Below are 11,513 nucleotides of genomic sequence, written 5' to 3' on the forward strand. Positions count from 1 at the left end.
CTGGAGAGCTGGCCCAGTGGTTAAGAGCACTAACTGTGCTTCCAGAGGTCCCAGGTTCAATTCCCAGCAGCCACATCTTTAACTCCAGTTTCAGGGAATCTGATGTCCTCTTCAGGCCTCCTTGATCACCAGACACTAGTGCATAGACATACATGTAGACAAAGCACCCCTACATCATATTCATAAAATAAAATAATAAATTTTAAAACAGCAGCTTTCTGAGATATCAGGTATGTGGAATCTGCAAACGCTAGACTCAACACACAAATTCATTTGGAAGCACAAGTCTCTGAAGTTGTAAAGCCACTGTGGTTTGGAATGTCCCCAAACATCTTAGTATTTAGATAGCCATGGCACTTCTGGGACATCATCTGTCTGCATCATCCTGAAGAGAGTAGAGCTGCACTGTTTTTTGTTTTTAAAGATTTGTTTTATGTGCATTGGTGTTTTACTTGGATGTATGTCTGTGTCTAAGGTGCCAGATCCCCTTGAACTAGAGTTACAGATAGTTGTAAGCTGACCTGTAGGTGCTGGGAATTGGACCCAGGTTCTCTGAAAGAGCAGCGAGTGCTCTTAACCACTGAGCCATCTCTCCACCTCAAGTTTATGCTATTTCTGCTCTGTGGCTTTGGTTCCATCAAACCCAGAGCCTTGCACATGCTAAGGGCACACGACCTGCTGCTGAACTTCGTCCACAGCCCAGAACTGCGTGGTTAAAATCCCACACCCACCCAAGTATTACATGTAGTTAGTCTGAATTAAGGTGTTTCACAAGTGTAAATGCAAATTAATTTTCCAAACATTAGTACTTGGTGCTCAGGATATAGATCAGTGGTAGAGAGCTTGCCTGGTGTTGTACAAAGCCTGAGTTCAACCCTGCCACAGGCAGGAAAACAGTATCTTAAAAGGAGAACATTTTGTTAATACATTGATGACATATTGACATATCTTAGACGTATTGTTGTAAAATGTTTAAAATACATCTAAGGTAATTTGACTCATTCCTTCATACTCTTTTGAACATGGTTACTAAAGTTTTCTTAAAGCCTTATGCTTTTTAAGACAGCACTGACCTAGGACTTTACACTTGGTGTGGAACACTGACATCTGCTGGGTACAGAATGATCCTGATGGACAACTTACTCTGATAGAGCCTGCAGGTCAAATCCCAGATCGCCACAGCACTGAGCATCTCTTCTTAAGCTGTGAAACATTAGATGGAAGCTTGTCCACAAGGCTAATTCATAGTTCTGTAACCTCCCAATACAATGTTCTGAAAGCAGGTATTATGTGTGTTGCTTTAAAAAGATTTTATAATATTAAAAATATTCCCTCTGACAAGACCTTGGAAGATGCCATATCTGCTTGGTTTGCACCCATGGCAGTCTTTATGTTTCTTAGGCAGCAACTGTCTAGAGATAGAAATTTTGAATGAGGAGGAAGCTGTTACTAGCTAGACGGAGAAAATTGGGCAAGGAGGACCTGCTCTCCAGGGCTCTCATATACTTCCAGCATTGAGGCTATGAAATTACCAGAAAAAGAAGCGTTTTATTTGTAGTTAAATTATGACTGAGTCTGTTTCCAAAATGCATTTTAGTTCTCCAGGTTGGAAGTTTGTAAAAACAACTCAACTACTTTATAGTAAGATTGGCAGATGCTCGCTTCCAAAATTCACACTTGGGAAATGGCGAGGCCTGTCATGTTAGAGCCGGTCCTACCACCTGGGGAAGCCAGCTGCTATAAAATACTACTCATTCTGGATCCTGTTTGTGTGTTTGCACTCAGAAAGAGGTCAAGGAAAGGTGCTAACTTATTCCTGTGCTGAGTTAAACCCATATGCACACGTAATCATTCCCAGATAGAGGTCTGCTCGTGGCAACTGTGGCAGGCCTGGAAGTTTCCTGAGACTTTCTTGAGAGAAACCTGGGAATATTCTGGTAGAGAGTCAACATTTCAAGGTTAGTATTAACACAGGCTCAGGAATAAGCTGTCCAACTCAGGGGAATAATTGTGTCCCTATGACGATAACATTGAATGCACTGGTAGAATTTAAAGCAGGTGGTGTGTTGTTCCGCCTGGTGGTATGCAGCTCCCTTGCTGTCACTTGGGAACTCTTCACAGCCAGTCACTGAATGCCTTCTACCAGCCAAACAGCAGCACTCTACTCAGATAGGTGTGTCCCGCTCCCTTGGCATTCCTAAGCGAAGTGAAGTACAGACACAGACACAAGACTGCTTCATGTTACATAGTGAAAAAGGAGGAGACATGCTTAATGTTGATAAAGGTGGCTCAGCATAACGTGTCCCTGTAGCTTAGGAAAGTAAGGGAACTTAGCAGGGCACATCCTTCTAGGAGGTGGCTATTGTCTCCTCGCTTCCAAGGATCATTTAGTCAAAGCTGAAAGCCCCATTCCTGAGACTGCAGACACCTCTACTTTATATGCTATGTTCAAGGATGCCCTTGTCTTTATTTCCTCCTAAGCAGAAGAACTCAGAACCTTCTTAGTCATACTGCCCAGTGTGAAGTTTTTGAACCAGTGTTGATGCTAAAATCTTCTGCATTTTTCACTTTGTTCAACTCAAAAGTTACAAACAGTATTTTTGTACCATCTAGCCAAGAAGCTACTTAAAACTATTCTAAAAATAGTCTTGCTACCACATCATGCCGAAAGCTTCCTGGATCCAACTTCCACCCTGATTGGCAGGTGTTGGATTGAAAGTCACATTCAGGTTTTCTGCCACTGATTTCCATTGTTGACATACAGAGAGGATTTAATATTCTTTAGGGAAACTGACCAATTTTAACTCTGCAAAGTCTAGGCCAACTGTCTTCCTTGTAAGGTCTGGAGATTTTATGCCCAGTATTGGACAACTGTATTGATTTACATTCTCCGATAGTAGATAACTGATCTCTTTCCAAAAGAAAATACAACATCATAGTTGTGTCCAGAAGGATGTAGCAGCCAGGTGACATCAGAGGTTACATGTCTCTTCACCTAGCTAAATCCTGCTTTTCCTTTAACTTGGCTTGCAGTGTCCCCTCCAGGAAGTTTCCCCAGCTGCAGTCCTGCAGGCCTCTGCCTTGGCTTGCTGGCTCCCTGTTTAAAGTTCTATCACATTTGTCACACACAGTATGTAGATGAACAGCCTTCCTCTCACCTCACCCCAAAGGAAGGAACCACTCTTGTCATCTGAGGACGTAGCACAGCTCACAGCCTCTGGATAGTCAAGTCAGTGTCTCTAGGTATCTGAGTGAAGAGACAGGTCCAACAGGAAGCTTTCATAGAGAATAGTGTATTGAAATACAGTTAGCAAAATGTTTTAAAAACTAATTTGTGATATAGTATTATGTGCATCTTCATTAACACATTGAATAGTAAGAGGTGATAATGGATGTCGGAGGTGGCTTAGTGTTTCACGCTGCTCTGGCAGAGGACCCAAGTTCAGTTTGTGCACCCACATCGGGCAACTCACAACCACTGTAGTTCCAGCGTCGGGGATCTGATGCCTTGGGCCTCTATGGGCATGGCATCTATGTTCCTATGAATAGACACAGCTCATATACATATAATTAAAAATTAAATAAAGTTAAAGATATATAACAATGAAGGTTACTACTGTGAGTTTATAGTAATGAGTGTAATTAATTCATCTTTTAGTCATCTATTTAGTTTACTACAATTTCAATATATATGTATTAATAACAGTGGCTGATTGCCTGTATTTATAATTGAAAGAAATATTGGGGTAAATAACAAGTTTATATTCCCAAACACTGGATTTATTTGGGCCTATAGACTCCAAGGTAGCCCTACGTTAGAAAAAGAGAGGCTGGCATACATGATGTCTGGCTTGGACACTAATTAAGTCATAAGCAAGGTGACAACATCTAGAACAGTGATTCTCAACCTGTGGGTTGTGACCCCTTTGGAGGTTGAAATGCCTTTTCACAGGAATTGTCTGAGACTATCAGAAAACACAGATATTTACATTTTGATTCATAACAGCAAAATTATAGTTATGAAATAGCAAAAATAAATTTATAGTTGGGGTCACCATGACATAAGGGACTGTATTAAAGGGTCACAGCATTAGGAAGGTTAAACCACTAACCACCAACCTAGAGTGATATTGCAAATATTTGACAACCACATGATCTAGCCACTGACCAATCAGAACACAAAGCAGCTGTCGACAGCCCATTCAGATATCCATCCCAGTATCAGTTATCCCTAAAACTGTGACAAGATTACCCCATGACAGGGATCATTTGGGGAAAGTGTTGGAAGAATATTGTAAAACAGTTACGTTTTAGGTGGCATGTCTGCTCATAGGCCTCTGGAAGAATGGAAGCCGTGGTCTTGGGGATGAAAAGATTGGAGAGGAAGACTCAGAGGCACTTAGTGGGAGAGGGATGGCAGACAGGCTGAAGGACCTGAGATCACTACCCTTGGTCTGGATTTGGTGGTAAGGGAGGACTGGGAATTACTCAGGCTCTGGGAAGTGCTTGACATTTGTGTATGAGATACTTGTGGACTATCCAAGTGAATACATGCCCAGGTGTATGCTGTCTACAAAACATAAAAAGCGGAGGCTGGGCTCCAGTTTGGTTGTGACATGATAGGCCTATAGCTGAAGCTGTGAGCATACACAGTGGCTGCTTATGGAAGTCTGCAATATAAAGAAGGAAACCATCTGGAGATTGATGTCTGGCCATTGCAAGTTAAAGGTTAGGGGAAAGGAGCCAGTGAATACGAGAAGAAAGGCAGGGAGGGGTGCAAGGTGAGCTCTAGAACAGAGTAAGCCAAGGGAGGAAAATCACCTGTGTGGTGACTTGAAGCTATGACCCAGATCTGTGTGGGAGCCTCCAGGGTCTGCTGTGCTTTTCCGGGCACCTGGTGTATCTGAAGTAACAAGAAGGCCAGTGCTCCTTTATTCTGTCATTGTTCTAAACTATAAGGGGATCCATGTCTCCTTCATAGGAAAGTGAACTCATGTTTGCTTATAAACTTGAAGTTTTCATTTAAAACTCACTTAGGAGGGAAATTCTAAACTGCCGTGACCATCCTTGGCCCAAGCTTATGGAAACAGCTGCTGTGTGCTACTTCCAGGCTGAATCCAAGTATCACTCTGGGCCCACAGGACTCTTCAGTTGTTCTCAAAGAGAGCACAATGGTTGCAGCCTTTGGGAGGAGGCAGGCAGCTGTGGCAGGGCAAGGTGCTACTGCCCCTGCCCTAGGCCAGGCTACCACACAGCCTAAAGGAGGCAAAGTCCTCCGAGGTGGGAGCTTCTGCCCTGGCTCTGTCCCCACCCTCTGCTTAGCCTGCTGTAGCCAGAGGTGTGTGCTGCTTGTGGGAACAGCCCTAGTACAGTGCCGACATTTGCACAATGGCCATGCAAATCCTTCTGACATGCACACGTCCCGCTTGGTGGAGCATAGGAAAGTGCTCCCTGGACCAGCTCACCAGGACTGCCTTTCCGCCAAGCCCCGCTCTGAAACGGATTGTGTTAGTTCTGCCTGTTTAACTTGAAACCTGTCCAGAATGTCGTGATCATCCTGGAAACAGATAGGCTTGTTTTTATATCCGCCATGTTGACCCTGGGCACTTCATCCACAGGGGTTGCATTAGCATGCTGTTAGGTTCTCTAGGGGAGCCTGGCTGAGAAGAGGTGAGTGTTGGAGACCAGAGTCCTCGGTGCCACAACCCAGGGTTCAAACTCAAGCTCCGCCACGTGCTTCATTATATGATGCTGTTCCCCATCAATTAAATCATTTGATATTAACATATATTCTCAGATAGGTGTGCTAAAATGGTAGTTATAATTTAGACCTCACACAGAGTAGCCAGTGTATATCAGGCATTCAATAAACATTCATTATTACTCTTATAAAATTAGTCATGGCCTAGATAGACCTCTGAGTACATTTTTAAAAGACTGGTCACTTTTGCATGCTTCTCTAATGAGAGTTATTGAAAGACAGGTGTTATTGATATTAAGTGTGTGGCTGGGCCCTGGAATGCCCTGTCCACTGGTCCACAGAAGATGCCTAAGGGAGCTGTATTTTGGGATCCATGATTCGGGGAAACTTGCTGATTTTTCACCAGGTCTGGGCTCAGTCCTCAAGTGCAGGGCATTCTGATGAGCTGGACTCCGTCATTTCTCAGTTCAGTTTGACTACTCAAGCACGTCCATCTGAGGCGTATAACCCAGGGAGCAGCAGACATGTGGGGGGATGAACTGCCTTCCAGTACCTCATACTCAGCTGCCTCTGCAAAGGAAATGTGCCCTGGGTCAGCTCCTCACTGCAGCCCCAAGTAGTATAGATGAAGCTACTTGCTAGATACTTTGTACAAGCATCTGTAGGGAGAAAAGAAACTGTGGCCTCTTGAGCGTTAATCTCACATACCTTTGGATGTGTACTTGTTCAACCGGCAGAAGTTGCATCAGACAGAACTATGACAGCCCTGCTCCCTTGGCACTTCCGTTCCTACTGCTCCTCCAGTGCCAGTAAAGGGAAGCAGTGTTTTATAAAAAGCACTGTATTTTCTCCTCTATCCCTAAAATATAGTCTTTTTTTTTAATAAAAAATATTACCATGGTATTTTACTATGACGGTCTAATGACCTGTTTGACCCCCTGGACCTACACAAAGATGGAAGGAGAAAACCAATTCTACAGAGTCCACTGACATACATGGACACTCGCACACATTTTTTAAATTTTTGTAATCATCACTGTAACATTCTGAATATGATTTTCCTTTTTTGCTTTTTTTGTAAAGTCTTATAGAGTACAGAACAGTTTCTCAGTGGGGTACAGCAGCTTGTAATGTGGCATCTGTATGGTACACACATCTATTTTATGTGCACATCTAGATAAACCTCCAAGAACAGTCTTAGTAATGCCTCAGAAGAGGCTCTGTTGCCACTCAACCTCATTGGTGTCACCTGAAGAAGGAGGTAACATGTAGCACACTCTCCTGTCCCACTGAGCCTCCTTACAGTGGTACAGACTCTGTAATGCTGATCACACTTCATCAGCTACATTGAGAAACCAGAGACCATCTGACTTCTTTGCATTCACTCAGCAAACCTGTCCATGTGCCTACCAAAGGGCTGTTTGAAAACTATAAGTTCATGGTCACTAGTCTTGCAGTGACTATGTCTGTTTAACAGACATATGTCCCTCCCCCTCTCCCCCTCCCCCCTGGTTCCACTCCAACCTCAGAACTCACGACCTTTCCAGGTGTTCCTTTAGTGAGTTAGAGGAATCTGCCACACAAAGTCTCCAGGTGGGTTTCTTCCCATCATATTCCCTTAATGAATCCTGTGGTTGGGGCTCGGGGATGGGAGCTGGGGGTGGACCTTAGGACCAGTGGGCAGAGTCTGGCAGATGCTGCCCTCGAGGCCCCTGCAGACCACTGGTATCAGTTGCTATTGGGATGGGAAGATAAAATGCTGTTTCTTTTCTTTCAGCTTACGTTTTACTATGGTAAAACAGATGGCTGGTGTCCGGTAAAGTACTATGAAGACATGAAGAAAGATTTTCCAGAAGGCAATATTTACCTCTGTGAGAAAGGAATACCACATGCTTTTGTTCTTGGTTTTAGCCAGGAGATGGCTACCATAGTTGCTGACTGGATAAATAATTGACTGCCCGAAAAATAAGTACTGGCCCAAGGGAAAAAAAAAATCACCTACGGCCAATACATGGAAGCTGTAGGTGTGCTCTGCTTAGGGGTAAATGTTTAATCTTAATGCTTGAAAGAAAAATTGAGACCCTCTTGGCTTACAGATTACCAGCTCCCATACCCTGTGTTAAGACTAAAGTGAACCCAGCAGATGGCTCATTCCATAGGGGAGCAATGAGCAGAGGATGCTGACAGTGCACTTTCCCGGTTCAGGGGAAAACCACTTCAGATTTCATACAGGTCCTGGCTGAGATCATCGGCATGCTCTTCACGATCCACCTGCAGTCAACCAAAAATCAAGTCTGCCTGACTTTCATCAACTAACTAGGAGGAGTTGTTGAAGGATCCTGACTCTATTCTGCCACAGAATAGCCAACAGGCTGCTCCTGACCCCTGGAATGCCAGGGCCCTGCAGGCTCCTCTAGAGCAAGAAGGGAGGGATGTAGAGTCCACATCAGATTTGTTTCGGCGTGGGATTTCTCACTGGTGTGATTCCTCCATGGACAGGAAGCAGTGAGCCACCCATCCCACTCATGATGCCATTAGACCTTGTGACTCTTCCCTCCGGAAAATCTTCTAGAACATAATTTTTTGGAAAGGTGTTTTAAATCATTGAGTAAAACATTAGCATAAGTTCATTCCCCATTTGCCTAAACTTTATTGATCAGAAAGAAATGATTTTGCAAATGAACAGAATTCTGCAAGCCATTAAATTTGTATTACTTCACCTCTGAAAGCATCTAAGTCTTATTCCTGGCTGAGAAGCAGAGGAATGCTTCCTTCCTAACATACTGAACAGCTATGCTAACTTACCTTAATTGACTCAATCCTAAGATCTCGGAGGCCAATGAACCCGACTGTAGTGACCATTGAACAATTGGGAGCATTCCATTTTCTTGTAGAGAAAAGCTAACTCTCGTAGCAGTATAGTTCCTCAAGAGCAGTAAGATGGTCCTTCCTCTCAGAACCTAAGGTACTGATGAGAGCTTTGGTTCTGGCCTGCCACCAGCTCAGTGGTGAGAGAGGGATGAGTTCTCATTGCCCGGCATAGATTCTGCATTGGAGCTCAACTTCTCAGAGGGGAAAAGCCAAGCCCCAGACAAGGAGTGCTCTTAGTCCAGGCAGACACTGTGAGGGTCCTTACTGGTGTTGGCACATGGAGGCCTCCTGGAGAGCTGACCTGAGAAACCAGGCTTCATGCTCTGAGTGCCTTGTTTGTAGAACAGGCTTGATCAGTAGTGGGAATCAATGCACAAGTCCTGGGAAATCAGACCTACTAGAACAAAAGAATAGCATCCGTAGATCTCTTAGACATGACTTTACATTACTCTTTGTTTTAACCTGCTTAAAAGCCCTGACTTCTCATTCCTATTCATCACCTAAACACCAAATGATATTTTATAATAAATGTCTCACCCACAGTCACTGCTGTGTCTGGTCTGATTTCTGTGCTGTAGGCAAGGATACAGTATAAGCAGTTTGCCTGGGCTGAATTCAGTTATTAAAGGTGCTTCTGTCACTGCACTTTCGGAAAAGGGAAGAATCAGGTTTTAGAACAGTGAGTCCTTGAGAATTACATAGAGGGTCTGGAAAGGTGGCTCAATGGTTAAGAGTACTAGCTATTCTTCCTGAGGACTGGACCCACACCCCAATTCCTAGAACCCACATTTCAGCTCACAACAGTCTAACTCCTGTCTCAGAGGCTCTGACACGCTCTTCTGGCCTTCCCAGGCACCAGACACGTGCTTTGAGACCATCTTGAGCTATATGGCAAGACCCTGCCTCAAACATAAGAAGAGATGGCAAAAAAACAAAAATAGATAAGGAATGGCTGAGATCCGTTGTCCAGGAGCTTTGTCTTAAGTTCCAGTTAAGCACATGATGGTCCCTATGATCTTCAGAGTGCTTATTATAAAGCTGTCTGATGATGGGTGAAAAGCATTAGAACCATGATCCAGGCCCGTGGTGATTCCTAGTCTGTCTTAAGCCGTGAAAGAAGCTCCAGGGGCGGCTCATGTGGGCTCATGTCTGAGGTCCTTTCACTACTTCAGTCAACCACTCAACCCTTGGACAACCCCATACCTTGGTGCTTTGGTTTTCCCTCATACCTTATGAAAGCTGCCACAATTCAGATTAATTAAGACTAAAGGGGCTTGACAAACTAGTACAACACCTGACTCTAGATTGAATGCTTTTATTATAAAATGAACTGGGGGATGATTTGGATGGTGCCTAAAGATGGCAGTGTTAATTTTATGGCTTCAGTGACTGTACTGTGGAAACCTAGAGAACACCTGTTTTATACTAAGAAAGCCAGGACACACCTAGAGACTGTGGTGCCTCCTGATAGCTTTCTCACAAATTACCAGAGAATACTTTCCTCTGGATCTACCAGTTTTTTGGAGCTTTGCAATACTTCAAGGATATATAAAATATTTTTCAACACAGAAAGCTTTCCCCCACACCTGTCATTGTTTGCTAGACAGTAGATTTCTTCTAGGCAGTAAAGGGTGAACTGAGTTTAAATCCCAGATCTTTTGTTTCTATCTTTACAATCCTATGGAAGATTTCATCCCAGCCAGGCAGTGGTGGCATACATCTTTGACCCCAACACTAGTGAGAAGTGCCCATATCTCTGTGACTTCAAGGACAGCCTGGTCTACAGAGAAACCCTGTCTCCAAAAGGATTCCATCCCTCCCTGAGCCTCCTAACTGCTCACCTATGGAGCTGGGATGATACCAGCACTTGCCTGGTTGGGGTTTTTGTTGTTGTTGTTGTTGTTTGTTGGTTTGCTTGGGGAGATCAAAGGTGTCTTGTTTATTATAAAATAATGAGTTCATGCATATGGCAGTCAGCAAAGTGTTTGGCCAGCCTTCTGTAACAGCTCCTAAAGGGAGAAACTGGCAACCTCCTTCAGTCTCCTCAGTGAAGTAGAAGTACTTGTGCTGTCACCCAGGATGTAAGGATGGATGCTTGTGGTCTCCAAGCTTCCAGACCCTACTCCTATTCATATGTGACATGCTAACCTGGCTCAGCCTTCTGACCTTGGATCATGCAGCTCCACACACACAGCCTACGATGCTCTCAGAGTGGGCTTAGAAAAGATGCCGGAAACAGCATTTCTCAGAAAATATGAGACATCTCTGTTCCTGGTCCCCTCCTGGGCACAGAAGAGAGGATAGACTTGGACTCCTCCACTTAGGGGGTGGGGCTTAAGGAGAGGTCAAAGGTTAGGGCTAAGCATGCTCTGTGAATAAGTACTTCTCCATGGATGTGAGCAAAGTTCTTCTAATGAGGACAGAAAAGCTCTTGTGTGTGTCCCTGGGACTTTCTCACAGGCTGTGACTCCTGTCTATGCCCCATAGATGGAGGTAAGTGATCACACTGGTCCAGGTGGGGAGTGGCTGTGAAGCATTAGTAGGGTCTCTGCCAGCCCCAGGTGACACCCTGGCAGCATGAGACACCCTAGCCATAGAGAACACGGTTATAGATCTGTGAAGCAAGGCTTCCTGGTGGAGAAGGGGAAGGCCTTTACTCATAAAGTGCAGGCAGGACTTGGATCAGTTTGGTATAAAGAGGGCAGGTTCAGGTAAGTTATCCCCTGTGCTGTCTCACATGCACATTCCCAGTCCTTGGAGGCTCTGACTTGCCTAGTGTTCAAATAACCTAAGGTACAAAGTACCCTGTGTCACTCAAAATGTCATAGCTGCTGGGGCTGGAAAGATGGCTCAGTGGGTAAGCACTCAACCACTCTTACAGGGGACCTGAGTTCGGTTCCCAGCACTCTTGTAGAGCTGCTCATGATGATCTACAGCTTCA

General features: G+C 44.4%; 1 protein-coding gene across 3 annotated transcripts in view; it reads left to right on the forward strand.

The window, feature by feature from the left end:
- Nucleotides 1–9,118, forward strand: part of Ldah (lipid droplet associated hydrolase) — an 83,403-nt gene extending 74,285 nt beyond the window's left edge. For all 3 annotated transcript variants that reach the window (XM_028779398.1, XM_028779400.1, XM_028779399.1), the window contains one exon: nt 7,479–9,118. In XM_028779398.1, the coding sequence (XP_028635231.1) occupies nt 7,479–7,655 (177 nt within the window). In that variant the 3' untranslated portion in view covers nt 7,656–9,118. The remainder of the gene's footprint in view (nt 1–7,478) is intronic.
- The last annotated feature ends 2,395 nt before the right edge of the window (nt 9,119–11,513 follow it).

This window comes from Grammomys surdaster, unplaced genomic scaffold, assembly GCF_004785775.1.
Source record: "Grammomys surdaster isolate TR1022 unplaced genomic scaffold, NIH_TR_1.0 351, whole genome shotgun sequence".
NCBI lineage: Eukaryota > Metazoa > Chordata > Mammalia > Rodentia > Muridae > Grammomys > Grammomys surdaster.